At 35.0% G+C, this 19,928-nt stretch overlaps 1 protein-coding gene across 1 annotated transcript in view; it reads left to right on the plus strand.

Moving 5' to 3' along the window:
- The window catches only part of LOC149418913 (diuretic hormone receptor-like), a 579,308-nt gene that overhangs the window by 227,774 nt on the left and 331,606 nt on the right, over positions 1 to 19,928 (plus strand). The window contains exon 3 of the mRNA XM_089638437.1: positions 6,452 to 7,581. Coding sequence (XP_089494563.1) covers positions 7,185 to 7,581 — 397 coding nt within the window. The 5' untranslated portion in view covers positions 6,452 to 7,184. The remainder of the gene's footprint in view (positions 1 to 6,451; positions 7,582 to 19,928) is intronic.

Consider the following 19,928-nt stretch of genomic DNA (forward strand, 5'->3'; position numbering starts at 1 on the left):
TTAATAAAGTTTAACTTCCATTAAAGAACAAATCTGTTCTGGTAATTCCAGTTTCTCGCTCCGCTGTCGTATCGAACGGCGGGATGAAAATAACTCGGCGCTGACATCTTTTCTATTTGTCAGAATCGTTTATGTTACCATCAGAATTAGTACACCGAAATTTGGGTAGGGACGAACATTTCACAGCAAAACCAAAACTGCCTCAATCCAGGCCAGGACGCTGGACTAAATTGGCCTTCTAAATAATGAATAAAACAAAAATTGAAATGCCAACTGCTCTACAGATTACGAAAATTTCATCTCTTAGTATTGGCAATAATATGTTTGAATTGTTTTTCCCTGATATTTTCGTTCGAATTTTGTAAGCGGTGACGGCTATTCAATTTCTTCAAAATGGCGCTGAACATGCAAAAAATGCATACCTTGAGTACTTGAGGACTATCATACCAAATTATTATTTATTTAGTTATACTATGTTATTTTGTATCTTCATATATCCACATATTATTAATTTCAAATATATTTTAACTATATTTTTTATTTATTTTCAAAATATTTTAACACACATTTAAACTTATAGTAAAGTTATATTAGATTTAGTTAACCAATACAGATTTTCAATTTTTATTAACGATGGGGTGAAGTCTAATTTGATAGGTAAATAAGTCTGAGGCCAATAGGTTAAGGCGATGAACCACGTCATGTAACATTTGGAATCTGGCCGCTAACAATAACACTCTTTATGTATGGCGATAAGGTTTAAAGTCCCGATTAATACCAGGTGGTGCCAGTTTTAAATAATTAGTACAGCAGCAGATTATATATTCTGTACTTACCGACTATCTTAGATTTGTAAATAAGATTTGTAACTGTACCATTAATATTTATGATTTTCTGAAGATTTCAGTTTTCAGCTCCACTCTGAATTTTGTCAGGTCTTCATTATTATTTCTAATTCGTGTGGCAATTTATTCCACATTTTAGGTGTTAGGCGTTCTAACTTACTATCTATTTATGCAATATCCTCCTATAAAATTATATTTTAAAACATTTAAAAATGTTTTATGGCAGTAGTTTTACCATGATAACATAAATAGTAAGGAAGTGTCCTATATAAAAGCAAGCAACTTAATTCAGTGTTCTGGCCTTGGTTGGGATGGTTAGGGTAAAACTCAAATTACGAAATTACGTAACTTACGTAGCTTCGCTTTTCTTATAACTTTGTATTAGAAATGGAATTGGGAATTATAACACGTTGGACTTAGGAAAAATCAAGAAAAAAATTGATTTTTTGAATCTGGCAAGTTGTGATGGATTATTATGGGTAATTTGAAGCATGTATTAATATTTTAATTTAAAATATATAAAAAAAATAGAATACAATTTTAGTGTTTAATTCGATCAATTCAATTTTATTGGGTTCAATTTTTTCTGATTTTTCTATTTCAGATTATCGTTAATATTGTCTTTAGTAATTAAAAATTACAATATCAGGTTATTAATCATTTAGTTATTACAAAAAATATGGCCATGTACAGAATGTTAAGGGATAGACTTGACTTATTTTAACCATTGATTACTGACATTATTTCGAGACATTTTTGATATTTTGTCTTTATTTTTAACTTAATACATTATTTTTTTTTTAGGTTTTGTACAGTTAAGATCGAAGTTGGTCGGTTACTAGGCTAAGTGGCCAGTGACGACACATAGAATAAATTTATTTTTGATTGGTTTTGAAAAAAATAATATTTGAAAAAAACCAAAACTACAAAAAAAGTCACAGGATTTAAAAATTTCAATGACATTTTTTTACTTAATATCAGGAATCACTGGTTAAAGTAAGCCGAGTACGTCCTTTAATACCCTGTATATATTTACAACTTAATTTGAGTTGAAATCAAATATTTTCGAATAAAGCCGCACCTACTAGACGATATTATAAACTTTCAAAAATATGTAAATAAATGTGAAAGATTTCCTCCATGATAAGATGGTGGCCTTCATGGTTGAACAATAACGTTCCTTTGCTACAAATCCGGAGATTGCAGGTTCAAATACTGGCGTATCGCGGAAGCCGTATCGGGGGAGTCATACCGGGGGAGTCGTACTGGGGAGCCGTACTGGGGGAGAAGTTTTCGGGCGAGGTGTGTCAAGCGAGTAAAGTACTATCATTGCTCAAACGTTCTGAGCCCATTGCTCCCGTTCAATTGAGCCGTCGTTAAATTGAGTGGACTCTTTGAGCCGTACGAATATATTGAGCTGGTATCGTGACTCCTGCTGAAATAAAATGAATCATGACGCATCGCTAATGTGATGGTCGAAACAAAAAAATATGAAAGCCGTTTTTTAATAGTTACCTAATCTCCGTACCTTTAGATTCCCGTACAGTCGATCGATAAACATCAAACGATCAAACAGGAGGCCTTGAGGAAAACATTTTTTTCAGGATCTCGGTCATCTTTGGGGATTCTGTGTGGAGGGTTTTTTTGGGAAGAAAGGAGAGGAAGCTATAGGAAGGAAAAAGGTATGACGGGTGAGTAGTAATCTGGGGGTCAGTGTGTCTAGGAGTAACGGACGTTTGAATTCATCTCTCCCAACACGGTGCAAGTTAAAAAGATCTCCCTTTAATGTCTCTCCGAATCGTGTGCATCCCTCACACCTTGAACATGACTGCAGATTGCCAAAAAACAACAGTGCAGAACGTGTTTTACATTTATTCGACGTCATTTGTTGTTTGTACGTTAGCGATTCATAGTCATGCTCCAAATGGTGACAAGTTACCGGCATTATCGATACATCCTTAATCGATCGACCGTGCTGAATACCCTTGACTCAGTTCATAGTTCATAGACATATTATTTGTGAGATATTTTTTTTAAATTTCTGCCTTCGATTTATCAAATCTTTGAAAACGTAGTAAAACGAGAATCTAAAAATAATCTGGGATCAGAATACCCATTCTCAAATAATCCACGACTTTGTGAAAAATCGATCTCCATTCCTAAATGCGTGCTGACATCAATAAATTATTTATTCTTGGCTCATCTCATTTTACCGACATTATCCAGAAACGATAACAAAACATATTTCTTCTTATTTTTAAGAGAAGGTGACAATGTGATTTCCCTTTTACATGAATCGCTTGAATGCTTTATAAACAAAAACAAGTTATTTTTCCCGTTCATCGTTCATTTTTTACTTCACTAACATAGGATTTCCGACAATAATACTAGCAGATAAAATTATTTCAATATTTTTTTTCTTACTGACAGAGAGATAAAACAAAATTTTGTGAAATAGACATTTCAATGTAATATTTCTTTAAAAAAAATTACATTGACGCCATAAAACTTTTCACCTCTTGTTTTTGTTATATTCGCATTTATTTACCTTGCTATGGGCTCTTTTGATTATACATGCAAGTACCGGGCTTAAGATGTTTGTTTTCCTAAGGGTTTAGTTTCAAATCACATTATAATTTATGTCGTCTTGAAGAAAAGCAGTTATGATGATGTATTCGTGGTACCGCACCATACGGCGAAAGTATTAACTTTGTTTAATTTCAAGTTGCCTAATTGTCTGACAGAATATGCGTCCAGAATTGCTCACATCGATTAGCTTTCGGATTCCACTACGTAATACTAGAAGTCGGTATTTATTTTAGTGCAGTAATTTTGGGACTAACTACCATATGTACAATGCCCTGAATACTTATGGAGGGAAATAATTATACCGACTCGGTTGACAAAGTATCAATTCTGAATGGTGGTCTTACACCAGGGTGATACTGAGAGTATCTTCTACTCTGGAACGTGCTGCAAATAAACTATATATTGTTTTAATTAATTAATATTGAATTTTGTAATTACATTAATTAATTATAAAAAAATTATTTGCTCACGTCAGGATTTGAACTCGCAACCTGCAGCTTTACTAGAGTCTCACCTTAGCCGTTGTAAAATAATTATTACTAAATTCCCATTGTTCAATTTCGCCTTTTCTGTTATCAGCAGAATTTCAAAGTAAAGTGCTGCTTAGGTTTGTCTAAATTTGATGTTTGATTTAATTTTTTTATCTTACTTAAATATTGTCACAGAGAGCTACCAGATATTCAAAAGATATTAGCAGATAGACCGAATAGGTTTTCCTAACAAATAGGCAAATATGTATTTAACATTAATAACACAAAGATACAATATATACATGGGTACTACAGCTCTCGTCATGGTATTGCTAATAGTTAACTATTATAACTAGGTTAAGTAAATATTTGGATCAAATTGGGAACATCTTGTTCCTAATATATTACAGTGAAGTTGTAACCAATAAGTACGCCTGTGTATCAGGAGTAAGGTGAATTTGAGCTTACTTCTGGAAAAACGATACAATTTGTTTAAATTTTAAATTTTCTTGAACAGTTTCACTGTCCTGGGAATTGAAATTTCCTTCAAATCTTTTTAATAAAAAAATATATTAATTTATCAATAATTGTTATTGCTTGGTATTAATATAGTTAAACGTTTTAAAATTAGTTGCAAAATAATATTGTTAATTCTGAACTTGAAATATGAGATCAATAAACATGAAGTATAAAAAATAGGTCCCAGTGGTCGAGTGAATAAAGACGTTGTCCCCGCAAGACAAAGATCCTGAGATAGATTCTTAGTTGAGTTATTATTTTTTGTGACTTTTTCTGTTTCTTGTTTTGTTTATTATTATTATTTTTTTAGATTAATTAGTATTATTTTCTTATTCATTAATATTAAAACAATTAAATGAAACCCTGTTATAATAATCAATACTGAGGGGTGCGTAAGGTCGGAATAGCTAAAAACTTGACTTCTTAACACACCGCGGCGCTGGTATGGTTAGACCGACCTTAAGCCGGGCTTATGGAGAACTTAACTATACCATCGCTGAACTGGTACGGATGAAAATAAGTAATACAGCAATTAAACACTTAACTTTTTTCCACTCTTTTTTCTCTCCCACCAGACCGGTTTCGGACAGTAACATTCATCTCCAGACTGGTATATTTTTGGTTAAAACTATGTTTTTTTGACATGTGCACCGATTCATTGTTACGCGGATGACAGTACAGTTCATGATAGCTTTTTGTTTGACAAGCCCCCAAAGGGCACACAAACTCCAACGGCTCGGAGGGCTTTGAAGCAGAGAATGGACGGTTATCTCGAGAGTATTTCCTCCTGGGGTAAAAATAATCTCGTCGAATTTAATGTTTCAAAGACCCAATCCTGTCTGACAGGTCTAAAAGGGATCCAAATGATAATCTAGTCTCCTTCAATGGAAGAAATCTTCCGAACAGGCCTTCCATTGATATGCTTCGTGTAACTATAAGTGACCAGCTCAGGTACGGGGGCTCCATCGAAGCCAGAGTAAAGTTGGCCTCTCAGAAGCTGGGCGTACTGTACAGGGCCCGCAGATACTTTAATAGTACACAACTGCTGACCCTGTACAAATCGCAAGTGCGCCCTACTGTCGAATTTGGCAGACATCTCTGGTCCGGAGCCCCAAAATACCTGATAAAAACCCTTGACTCTATGCAGAAACGGGCGGTCCGTTTGATAGATTCCCCAATCTAAACAAACGGACTGCAATCTTTAGAGCACAGGCGTCAGTTTATGCTGTCTTTGTTCTATCGGTATTACAATGTAAGATGCTCTGAGGAACTAGCGTCATTGATCCCTTCGGCACCGGTGCGTAGTCGGGATACACGCCAAACGCGCGCCCAACATTTGTACACGGTTGACATTTGTCACATGAGAACGGGTCGATTCTACGATTCGTTCTTAAGTTCAACAGCTCGACTGTGGAACGAACTGCCGGCCTCTGTGTTTTCTCCCTCCTACAACATGGGACTCTTCAAGACCCATGTTCACTCCTTCCTCTCCACAAAAAGACCCTCCACACAGCGTCCCCAAAGATGACATAGGCCCTGAGGGAAATTATTTTTATTTAGGGCCTCCTGTGTGGAGTTAATATAAAAAAATGGTATTCATACTTAATTTGTTTATTACTTATTAATTAACGACTTACTTATTTTATAAATTAATACACGAACTATAAAACCACGATTTAAGTAAAAATGAAAATGGACGTGATTGTCTGAAAACGGTACGGTTAGAGAGGAATAAAAGTGGAATAAAGTTAAAACAATGGTTTGATGTAGCTTCTTTATAAACATACTTACTATTTGTGTTTTGCATATGTCTTGTTTGGGTATGAGAAAGTACAATTCAAATTGTTTGTAATATTTGTAAAGGTCCATACAAATATAAACATTAAGATTCGAATAACATTATCAATTTAATTGAATATATCATGTATTGTTACAGAAAAGATTTCCTGAAACATTATAATATGTATCTAACAAGAGAAGCCGTATTGATTTACTTTGTTTATTTAATACATTTATTTCCCTTCACAGCTAACGGCGCAGTTCTCCAACCGAGTACACAATTCACTATCGCGATGAGATAAGTTGCCAACTCTGCCTACAGAACCTCTGGGTGCTGCAAGAGGCTTCTTATCTCGAAAGAGCGAACCAACATCTCTGTTGATAGAATGACGTCACACAACAATACCCACTAACAGATACAAGATGCGAGAAACACCTGAAACTTAGTCTCAAAGAGTCAACGGAAGCTGCACGAACGTTTCCCGAGGAGAAAACTTCAATTTTCAATCAATCTCTATTCTAAAGTGGTAAACTTTTAGTGATAAAGTTAAGTGAAATCTAAACATAAGTGATAAAAGTTTTTTCTTTCGAATTTTAAAGATACTAAATCGGGGCTTAATACATTGACGTGTGTGTATTTCTAAAGTAAGTTAAAAGTCTCGAGAAAACGTAAGAGTTGGTATTTAAAACTTCTGAAGTGGAATAAATTGAAATTCAAATGAGAGCATGTTAGAATTATAACTTTAGCCAGCGAGTCGGAAAAGAGAAGACAAACAGAGAACTAGACAGTAAATACCGTATAAGATGATAACGGAAAAGATTCTCGGAAGAATTTCGAGATAAATCTTAATGTGTTAATGTAATTTGGGATGGCGTTGAAAAGTATAATATTTTAAAACTTCAACATTTATGAACATCATTGAATAATCATTTCATGAATTAAATTCAAGACCACATTAAAAAGTAAATAAACGGCTTAAAGATGAGTGTAATTTTGGAAAAACTTTTAAAATCAAGTGATGCAGGATTGATGAAACAGGTCGGACGCAAGCTTTTCGAAGCTGTAACCGAGGCTCCAGCGCACTTGCAGACAGCACTGGGTCACGGTGACAGCGGTCACCGCGGCTTCGAGATGAGCGGGGACTTGGAGCACCTGGACGGGTTCGGCCATGAGTTTGGGGACCTCGACTTGGAGTTGATTAAAAGCGTGAACCGCAGTCAGGGGATGGCTTGCGCGCTGCGGGCGGCGGGAGCGCAGCCCGATGGAAACTGCCCGGTCTACTGGGACGGAATTCTGTGCTGGCCGCAGACCGCTCCTGGGACCGCGGCCCTGCTCAAGTGTTTTGAGGAGTTTGAAGGCATACGATACGACTCATCACGTAAGTTTCTTTTTTGTTTTTCACTAGATTATTGATTTTTTAAACTGTTCTCCATGCACAATCATCTGCGCCAAAACTCTTTGAGAAAGACTCGCCGCTTCAATAAGCCAATGAATGTAAAGCGTTTGGTGTATAAGTAAAGTGGCAGTAGGTACATACTATTTACAGCCATGGTGAACAATGTTGTGATGCGATGTGAACACATTAATAATTGGTAACAATCTATCTCTGCCTTCGTAAAACATTTCTGGACCGCTTTCTGATTTCTGCAGTTTCTCACATATTTTAATGCTAAAAGACGTGCTTAGTGCTTAATCCTCTCAATAATTCTTCATGTTGTTTTATCTAGATAAAACTTCTCTGGTCATAGGCTCTTATGTTTTTGCTGCATGTTCCATTTATTAAATCCTCTTGTCCCAAACCCGAAGACACCGCACAAAAAAGCAAATTTTATTACGGTTTGCAGCACAGTCATTGTGGAACCTTTCTGCTTAGGGTCCACTGTTTTTATTGATTCCTTCCCCTCATCGAGCCTATTTACATTAATTTCTTTAAGACCTGATCTGAATTTCACTCCACACCATGCTCCTTACAAACTTTAGTTTAATTATGGCATTCGTAAAATCTAATTTGCTTAAGATATTATTTTACAAGTCTCATTCTCCAAATAAGAAGTTTATTTATTTAGTGCAATTCAATGTCGCCATACCAAGTAGTTAAAATTTGAATCTGATACGAATAGAGCAACGCGATATTTTGACGTTTAAAAACATTTTGGCTTTTTGATAGTTTTCATTGAAGATTTAATGATGATTTAAATTTAATTTCGATCAACGTTTGACGTCTAAGACTTAATTTTGCTTGAAAGGAAACCAAAATTAATGTGCATTATAATAATCCTAGTGCAAAACGCTTCATCCGCATGTGTATTCATTAAAACTTTATCGTTGTCTTTGTATAAACTTCAGAACGCGAGCTTATTATTAAAAACCTTCGGTATGAATGGCATTGTGCCAAGTCCAACGCTATATAATATACGAGTTATCATTTTACTCCTACGTTAAAAAGGTTTAATGGCTCTCCACACTAGTGATCAAACTCGTGCATAGAGTGTGGAAAGCGAACACGGCAGCAATCTCACAATAAAGTACCTTATACTAATGGCGACTCGACTGGCACAATGGCGACCCGTCCACCAATAGGGGACGTTATAACTGAGTCTCCAGGCCGAGCTAACCCAAACCGAACAATTCAGCTCCTGATAGTTGAGGCTACCACACCGCGCGCTTCCGTGTTCGCTCACCACCTTCTAGTTTAAATGTTAATATTAAATTATGTGTGTTAATTGATTGTAAATATACCTTTAATTAAGTTCGATAACGTTATCATTTGATATAACATCCACAATAACACCCGTAGCTTAATGGCTTTCAACACCAGCGACCACATTCTTGTACGGATCATCATGATTTATAGAATTCAATCTGAAATCTAAGCTGTAAATTGAAAAATAAATCATAAATGAAGCTCTGCATTCATTTTAATGCATAAATAAAAAATAATTTATAATTTTCAATTCAATACGACAGTTCATGTACTGTAAATAATTCATTTACAGTACAAGATTTCTGATTTTAATATTCCTTACATTTGCGAAGATAGAAATAAAAAAGGTTTTAAGGTTATTTATAGACTATGATATTAAATATAATATTTACTGTTTTGGAAATTTCATTAAATAGCACCATTCCTCTTGTCATGCTATGCTGTGCTAGAACATCGGTTCCGTCATATGGTATCTGGAACAAGTCATGGTGAGGACTACGACCAGTATATCTTCAGGCACGTATTTGCCATTGCATTCCATGATGAATGGTCTATTAAAAGAATTATGCACTATATAAACAAAGTATTACAATTTTTGCAGAACGTGGTGCATGCATTGAAATGTAAAAATATGCCTGAAGATTTTTTCTGAATTTTAATGCATATATATTTAGTATGGTGCGATACTCCAGCTTACTTGCAGGACTTTATTTTTATTAATCTGATTATCAATTTTTTTTCACAAAGAAGACAGATCTATTTGAGCAGCTTTACACTGTGCAATAAATGTCCTTTTCATTTGTCGATAGGCAAGATCTTTTTCCCAGCAAACTCTAATGTCAACACGAAAGTTACTGCAGTGGAAAATGGGTCGCTACAAAGGTGTTCGATCGTTACGCTTCCTCTGAGGCATTAGACTCAAAGGCCGGACGTTTCACAAAGACCTTTCCGGGAAATGCATCCTGCGATATGAATTTTTTGTTATTATACGGAGTTGTGGGATGAGAAACTGTCATATATTTTATCGTTTATTATTTTCCAAAGAACAAAATCTCTTGTAGGATATATTTTTTTTAAATTTTGTAAACTATGTCGGTATTTCCCTGATAAATCCTGTTTTTAAATGATATATTTCGATTATTGAAAATCATAAACAACTACCAATGAAAAAAAAATGAAACAGACAGACATGGAAAATAAAGGATAATTCATTTTTTATAGTGGAATATCTTAATGAGTACAACCTCGAATTTTAATATATAACCACTGAACACAATATTATTGACTATCAAACTAAACATCTGAAAAAGAAAAAGATTCAGTCGCATCCAGGAATTGAACCCAGGACCTTTTCCTTGCCGGGGAAGTGCTCCGACCACTATACTGACGGTATATATATAATGTATTGAATAGGCATTATATATACCGTTGTCCCGGTAAGATATATATGATACGATTCCCAGTTGAGACCGTTACCTTTTTATTTTTCTGTGTCTTGTTCTGTTTCAAGATATTATTATTATCTTCTTCTTCTTTAATACTATATATTATATACTTATCCAAGACATAATCTAGATTGTATTTAGTTCGGGTACAATCTTACAATCAGACATAAAGATGTCAGCCCATAAAATTGCCTCAAGAAAATTGAGATAATATTGGTAGTTGGTAGCTCTCAGTAGAAGTATGATTTAATTAAAAATGACACATTTTCCTGGCTGGAAAGATGTCCTGGGTTCAATTCCTAGATGCGACTAAATCTTTTCTGTCTTTTCTGTTTCACACCTTTCGTTCGAGAATTGTTAATATTGTCTTTAATAATTAAATAAAAAGGTACTTGAATCTAGATCGTTTAGTCTTACAGGGAATGGTGTTTCACAAATTGGTTGTCTTATTACCACCTAATACAGTTAGCTATTTATTTTCTTTGTCTTTGACTCTTTCATATTTATTATTGAGATTAAGTGTGTTGAAAATATTTTAATCATTAAGTTAATCCTAATTAATTGAGGATTTAATAATAAAAGCATGGTAGGAAGATACATATATTATTAAACAAAACGTAAATTGTTGGTGATTGTCGAGAAATTTATATTAGAATAATACCGGAAATTCTGTGATATTGGTATCACGTCCAAAGTGAACTCAGTCCAACTTCTTTTATACTTGAATTAAACTAAAAATTATATTTATTTTATTTACTCTTTTTATACACCCATAGAACTTTTACATTGAGTACATTGAAATGTTAAAACATTTGTACACGAGGGTTAAAAACAATGGTTACAAAAAAATACTTCTTACTTTACAGTGGTGTACAATTGAATTAAAAAAATAGTAAAAAAGTGAAAGCTTTAGTAGAAATATATCAGTATATTTTAAACATCAAATTTGATACATTAACTCTTGATAGGCCAAGATGCCAAACAAAATGTCTGTAACCAAGTGGATCTTCCGACGACCCGATACATGTTTCTGTCTTATGGGCTTTTAAACTATAGAAATTCCAATTATTCAGTCAATTAATTGTGGTAGCTTATGTATTTGCGCAGAAATACGAAAAACACTAAAATAATATGTCAAGTATTTAAGCTAATATAATGAGAATAGTAATTTTGGGTACTAACTACTCCCCCACATGGCTGCGGGAGAGTTAATAATGTTAATATCTTGCAATGAGAGACTGTAATCAATGCTAAAAACAGTAACCACACAACGCTTACACAAAAATCATATTTTTGTTGTTGAAAAATTGTAACATGGTGCCCTATGTCCTGATTATTTGACAGCGCGATGTGGTCGTTTGCGTTGTAATAAACATTCGGATTGCTCATGAATGTGTTTTTGAAATCATCTGGTCTGATTCAAATCCTGGGAAACGTCACAACGACGCAGACCTTTTATCTCTACAGACGCCGAGAGCCTATAATACGGACCACAGAAAGAACAACATGGACAAATTTCTAAATAATTTTTTTTTTAAATATGGTTAGCCATATCGTGTACCTCGGGCCCAGGATTTTATTTTATTTAATACTTGACTAATGTTACAGTATTTTCAGTCTCTAACTAAATTTAATTTCGCGAAATCTGTAAATGTTAAAATTTCGATAGTTTGTGAAAGATGGTGGTTACAAAGTAGCTGGCATTTCGTGCAATGCTTAAATTCTGAATCGTGGTCTTTCAAAAGGACAATATCTTTTAGAAAATATATTTATTTTTCAATTTTCATTGGAGTAACTCTTATTTTAATAACTTTTGAAGGTTATGGACTGTAATTCAACATATCATTGAAGAAGAAGACAATAATAATAAATCTAAACAAAACATGAAACAAAACAAGACAGAAAAATAAAAACGTGACGGTCTTAACTGGGAATCGAAATTTGCTTAATGAATTCGCTACCCAGCTGAGACATATTCTTTTATATTTTTCTGTGTCTTTTTCTGTTCATTTTTCGTTTAGATTTGTTAGTATTTTGATTTTCACAATGATACAGTTGCTGTTACTTATATTATTCTAAATAATAACGGGCATTACTCTAAGCCTTGAGGAAACGGATTCAAACATCGTGCGGAGATAAACATAAATAATAAGCAAATTTTTACTGTAAATAATAACGGGTATATCTTGTACGCCTTGAGGAAATGGATTCAAACGTAGTGCGGGGCTTAACACAAAGTATAAGCAAAAATTATATGGATAGTATCATCAACCACCATAATATTTATATGTGTTAAAGTTGCCTTTGTTGCCTATTTATGCTTTTCAACACGATTTGAAGAAACTGCCACATAACCTTCTCTTTCCCTTTTTATTACCATCCATTACTTCTTTCTGTCTACCAACAGTCAAGAATTGGGATATTAAATACACAAAATATAAATATCTTAATTTATTGGAATAACTTTTGAAGTTTATAATATTTAATCATTGAAAAAGAAGATAATTTTAATGAAAATAAACGAGACATGAAACAAAACAAGACAGAGAATCCTTATAAACCTTTGTAACCTAGATACATATGTTTGGGTAGAACATAGTCAATAAAATGGGATTTTAGTTGCGACAGTTACCTTTTTTTGTGCCTTGTTCTGTCTCATGGTTTGTTTAGATTTATTGATATTATCTTCTTCTTCAATGATTAAGTACCACCTCACTTGTTCCGGTCATTAAGATTTTTATGTTGCATCAAAATGTTCTAATTTAAGAAGGTTCTTTTACAGTAAGCCAGACCTACAACACTTACTCGATTAATTGAAAAAATATATTTTTCCCATTAGCGACTTCCACGAAACGGTAAGCTCTTTGGGTAAAAACAAGGCAGCACATTTCTTTCTAGCTTATCGGAAAATAGGCTGGTGGTTTTCTTTTCAATCTTTACACCGAGATTGGATTTCTCAGCCTTTCCATAAGTGGGAGCTAAGCGAGCAAGATCTGAAGAACGGTGAAACAAATATCTAAGAAAAACCAGAGGAAAAATAGTTCACGTGTCCACAAAAAACTGAAAAGTAATTTGCTTCTTTCCCCACATTTTCAATCAATGTTCCTAGTTATATAAATAAACGTGGCTATCTTTACTTTTTTATCTCAAGTAGATACCTGAACAATATTTTTTTTAATATGTGAATACGGGACAAGAGTCCGAACTGCTCCTAACTGTCTGTAGCCAGTAACACTATGGCATCCCTAATTGGAATATGTTGTGATTCTGAAGGTGGTGGGGAGGGAAGGAAATTAGGATGGTGGTTATAAATAAATAATGAATTGTGAAACAGCAAAAAATATTTATTAAAAATATTTTTTCGCACGTCGGGGTTTGAAACCACGACCTCCATATTGATATAATATAGATTTGTTTTTAGGGTACTATGCCGTGTTCGCTATTTCCCTTTTTAGCTTACGTTTTGAACAGCATTGTAGTGTCCATCATCCGAGCACATGTGTAATCTGATGTAGATTACATATGTGCCCCGATGATGGACACTGCAATACTTTCCGAAACGTTGGCTAAATAAGGAGCTAGTACAACACGGCATAATACCCCAAAAAAAAATCACTTTAATACTTTTGGCCCCTGAAAATCTCAAATCATCCCTTCATATTGATAGTTGAGAGCCTTTTCCCTTGACCACCCACGGAAGCCATTGAATGATATATTATAAAAGCTTTTCATAGAAAAAAAATATTTTGGGTTTAATATTTAAAAAATATGTGAGTAGTCATTTTGTTGCATAATTTCAATAAAATCTATAAAAAAAATAGATGTTGATGCTCACGGAAGAACACTAAGCCCGTCGTCACACGGGTCTTTAAGTAATCGACATAAGCCAAGTGCTGTAAAACTTATTTTGGTCTTGCAGCATTTGGTTTATGTCGATTGCTCTCCGACCTGTGGGATGACGGGTAAGCCTGCCTAAAATCTTGTTTCCTAATTATTTCAGAATTTTGCTTCATTTTGGAAAAGCTAATTTAATTTGAGAAAAAAAACTATTTCCCTAAATGCTTGGTTTCATTGAACAAAATAAATTCTCCACTATAATAGATGTGTTAAAATCCATGATTTCAAAAAAATGATGGCCATATAAACAACAAATGCATCATCAACGTTTATAAGAATGTCATAAAAACATCTTTTTATGTTTAATGGGACACCAATGCCACGAAAAGGCAAGGGTCCTAGGTTCGAGTCCTAGAAGTGACCGTATTTTTATCTGATATTTCTGTTTCGAATTTTCATTTAGGAATCGCTAATATTGTCTTTAATAACTAAATATCACAATTTGAGGTTTTACTCACTAAGTTATTCCAAAAAATAAAACCTGTTTGTTCATAAATGATGAATTTAAATTAAGTATATATCGTGAAGTGATACCATAAAAAGATAAGTTTATCATAGAAAACTGTTCTGATGCTTGAAAATAATACGAGGTATATAATGTATGCATTTAAAGTTTAATATCTTTCAGCAATCTCAGTGCAATAAAACAGTCATCGTTATATCATTTACGTGGGTAGTAAAAAAACATCTATAAGTATCCTATCTTTAGCATTTCGTATTATTGAATCACCACAGTAGGGGGGCTGATATTAAAATCAGTTTGTTGTGGAGCGACGATAAAATACTTTTATAGACCTGATATGAACAGTAAAAAAATCTATATAGCGTCGTTTTATTACTGTTATTGAAAACGGATCAAAATCTGAAGCGAATGGACCACTTGGAAAAAAAAGTATTGCTAGGCCCTTCTTTCACGGGGATAAACGCCGATACGCATGTTGCATATTCCCGTCGTAAATGATAATTGTTGAATCCTGGAAATTTATTTTTTGCTTGGAACATTTACACTACGAATTATTTGAAGAGTTAACAATTATTACATTTATGAAATTACCATTGGGATGTGCGTAGATATTAACACTCCATAAAAATGTTCAACATCATGCGGAAATCAACATTTAGTTGTTAATAAATCGCGATGCTACTAGCGAGAAAATAGAAATAATAAAAATCAAAATAAAATATATAATATAGAACTTACTGACGGGTTATTTCTGATCCGGGAATGTTTGATTTGTGTATCATATATGTTAAATTATTTATTAGGCAAGGTTCTTTATGACAACCGAATTACATTTTTTATAAGTCCATCCCAATAAGCAATACACGTCAACCGGACGGGTGTAACAACGCACCGGTGCCCGTGTGTTAAATTAAAAATGCATATCAGTAAGTTTAAGTACTGCGGATGTAATCGAATTTGGGAGTTGTGTTCTATCATAAAGAGTGTAACTGGAAAAAACTGCCACTATCTACCTAATTAATTCAAGTCCATTGAATATCAATTAAGGTTGTAGCCCCTTTATAACGGAATGCAATAAATAGTTGCTTTATAACGGGATTATTAAATAAAATGAGTTACAAAATTCATTATAGGACAAGAGGAACAAAAGGGAGTTAATAGGTTCAATTTTACATTGATATTTTGATATCAAAATTTTAAGTTTCACATTTGAAACAGAAAAAAATTAGAAAAATACCACAATATAAGTTTCACATATAAAACAGTGCACAATTAGGAAAAGGGAGGTTAAGTAGAATAAACAAGAAGAAACAAAAAATGAAACAAATAGGGATAGACACATAAGCATAGAGCCAAGGTAGGAATTTAGAAGAAGGTACTAATACATTGGTAAAAGTAGATTATGCTTTATGATTATACAAATACAGGGGATAGAAAAGGATACAAAACAAAGAACAACACGACAAGAATTACGTATTTGCGTTTTTAAATCTTTTAAAAAATATTCTTTGAGGCCTTAATTTGAATTTTTTGGATTATGCTTGCTGTTTTTATTAACAATTTGTCTTTATTTTGGGTAAAATTAATTTCAAGTATGATACACATTTATAGCAGTTCAACAATAGTAATACAGTGTAATAAAATTTAACAACTACTTAACTCGGTTCTGTGGGGAACAGGTTATACCTGTATCGTTCCTATCAAAGGAACGTAATATGTTCCCTTAACCCTTTGTTTTATCAAAAGGATTTCAATGGGTATTTTTTTTCTCTTGGTTAGTTGAACTCCTAAAATCAATGATTTACAAATAGTCCAGTCAAGTTAAACATGAAAAGGGGGTTGTGCTTGCAAAAGGTCCAGTCATTCTGAATTTTTTATATGTTGTTAGGACCTAAACCAGTATAAAAAAAAAATTTTGCAACTTCGAAAGTGCTGTGCGAGCGGCGGTGGACCTAAAAAACCAGGAAATTTTCGGATTTTTTTCAGTTTTTGCTCAATATCTCAGTAAAGGAAGGGTCTGACCGGTATAATTTTTATGTGTACTTTTAAAGTATACTAAATTTGCTATAATTTGAAACCAAAGCAAGCTATATAAAGCCATTGGTTTTCAAGATACAGTTCTTCAAAAATAGGCAATTTTTTCCAAAAAGTGAAATTTTTTCGAAATGGTCACTTATTTTGTAAAATAATTTCTAAAATACGCATCCCACGTCAAATATTGTATGAAATAAAGTTGTTGTAAATTTAATAAGCTTTTTTTTGAGACTAGATTGATATCTGTAGACTAAACGGTTCTCTCAAAAATGACAGAGAACCAAAAACAGTCATAAGTGGGTTTTGGGTGAAATGCAAATAAACTGTTCTCGCGTCTTTTTATGGTTTTATTTATCAAACAGTTAACAGATTTTTGATGAAAAAAAGAAAAGATATTACATCTATCGGGAATTACGTCATCTTCAAACATTGTTTTATATACCTACATACCAAAATGCTTGTACAAACATCATGGTACCTACTATAAGGACAAATTACAAGTACACAAAAAATAAAACTAATATAAATCATGTAGGTATTGTGTCTTGATTGCCAAATCATGTCTTTCTTTTTATCTTAGCTGGGAGAGGCGCCCAGTCTGTAGTCGGGTCATCTTCATCGTCCGAGCATGTCAGCTCCACATCCGGGACGTTAATGCAAAATTTGCCACCGCATGACTAACAGAGGACTGAGCAGTGGAGCCCAGCCTTTCTACACGAGCAGCTCCCAAGGCATCCTTTATTGCATTTACACGAAATTTTTCGCAAAAGGGCAGGAGGTGCGGGATCCATCGTGGTGGGGATGGGGGTAAGTCCTTGAGAAGACAGCTTCCACACCCATTCAGTGGGATTCAAGTTGACTCCCCGCCACTTCTGCACTTGGAGGTAGCACCTTGCTGCATGGTGGCCTGCAGCATCTTCCGGCGGTGGCAAACGGGCAAGGTTTATGTTTGTTGAAATGATAAACGTCTTATACCTCAGGAAATCCAAAGTATCTCTCGCGATGTCACCCCAATATAGAGCCACGAAGCACTTGATGACTGCTTCATTCACGGCTTGTGGGGTAGAGTCTGGCCGAAGGAAGACCTCCACTTGCTCAGCAAGTGGTTCACTCTTGCTCAGAAGTGTGCTGATTTTGGTCTTTCCTCGGCCAAACGGTGCTGAGGTGGTATCGAACCCGGCAAACGCGTGGGTAAATAGTACCGTTTCTGGTAATTGTCGGGAGTCCTGGGTGTTGTAGGCGGTCGTATAGTAGTGACAGCAACCAGCTTCACCCTTCGTGCTCTTCTGAAGATAGACGTTTGTCTCTTCAACGCCTAAACCATTGAGAAGAACGAGCAGGTCGACATCTTCTCCCACTATGACGACCCGATCGGCATCTGCTCTTTTTGATAACGTCATCATGACGATCTCTCGATCAGCATCTTCTTCGGCAACAGCCACTTCTACTCCCTCCTTCTGAAAGGCGTCACAGAGAAGAGTTATAAGGCGTCTCTTATTATTTTAATTGCCCAATACATGCTCTTGAGCAATTTGAATTACTGTGGATTCATCGAACGTCAATTCCTAGCTGGAATGAGCTGAGTCGTAGCGCCAGAGTCGTTCCGCTGTTTTGGTGTTTTTTTTTTTTTAGGTAGGTGGTATAACGTGCCAAAAGTGCTCGAACCGTGCTCTTCCGCTGCCACACGACCTTGTGCAAGAGGTAGCCACCATCCAAAATGACGTGAGTGCTGGCATCTATCGGCGTGTGGCTGGAAAGAGGAGTGTAGGCAGAGTACAGAGTAGATTTTGTGCCCTTGCGCATCCCTTGTTCATTGAACAGAGACATCGGGAACGGGGCCAGCTCATACTTGAAGTCATCCTGTAAATCTTGTTCAGATTTCTTTGCAATACACACTCGCTGAAAAATTGTGAGCGGATCCACAGCCACTCTTCTATTTTTGTCCGGCAGTTTAACGGTTGAGGTGATCGATGCCAGCGTGGTAACTTTATTTTTCCGTTTTATTACTACTTTGTCGTACATTTTCCCCACAATTTTCATCACTCCTTCCGTTCCAACTCTCTGGGCTGTGTGGCAATTAATTTCAGGACCTGCCAGTAAACCACTACTGATAGAAATTAAGCTGTCAGTTTTGGGAAATGGAGGGTGGAGAGCAAACCAGTTTTTTAGTTTTTCCACATCACTATTATCTCGGATGATTCGAGAAGGTCTCATGTCTACATGCTGCTCTCCAGTAGGACATGATAAGCTACAAAAACTTTCCAGTTCTTCACAAATGTTCAACATAAACACCATTCCTGTTGTCCACCTTGCCAGAACACTTTCGGAGATTCCCCTTCCTTGGGTCCAACCCACCGTAGGTTTTCATGGATCGCATCAGCTTCTGCTCAATTGTTAGGTCTGACCACAACCCAGACCAAAACTTGTCAAACCGGCGAATGGTGAAGGATCCTTTTGTGAACATGTCGTATTCACTTTTATCCATCCGATCTTGTAGAGCCATCATATCCTGAAGGTAGAGGTGCGCGCTCTTAGCATACAAAAAATGTCCAGCTGCGTGGAAAAAAGGGAGCATCTTGTGGACAGTGTACAAATGAAGGTTCCAATCACCAGCACGCTCTGCCTGGATGAATAGTTTTATCAAAGTGGTCATACAACTGTGATGTTGGACCATTCGCTTCAATTTTCTCCAAGGCACTTTTAAATTTTGCCTTTAGTATTTGGTAGGTATCAATTTCTTCTGCTGATATAGTGAGAGACCTTTCAGTGTCTCGCAGCAATTTTTCAGTCTCGTGTCTTCTTTTTTCGTCTCAATTTTTCGGGGACAGTAAAAATATTTGGCTAAAATATTAGTGGTGCTTTTAAATTTGGGTTAAGTAAGTTTCCCAATTATTGTATTGTTTAAATTTGACTGAAGGTCGTTATACTGGTCGATAATTATGCCATAAAATAAACCCATGATGACTCATGGGTATAGGTACTAATGGGTACTTGAAACTTGAAATAGTCGTAATTATATTATAACCCTAGGATAAACCCACGATGATTAATAGATTTACTTCACAGCACAATAAAACCATAAAAAGAAGCGAGAACAGTTTATTTGCATTTCACCCAAAATACACTTATGACTGTTTTTGGTTCTCTGTCATTTTTGAGAGAACCGTTTAGTCTACAGATAT

The sequence above is a fragment of the Hesperophylax consimilis genome, chromosome 13 (genome assembly GCF_061612785.1).
Source record: "Hesperophylax consimilis isolate HC1 chromosome 13, BYU_Hcon_1.0, whole genome shotgun sequence".
Classification (NCBI taxonomy): Eukaryota; Metazoa; Arthropoda; class Insecta; order Trichoptera; family Limnephilidae; genus Hesperophylax; species Hesperophylax consimilis.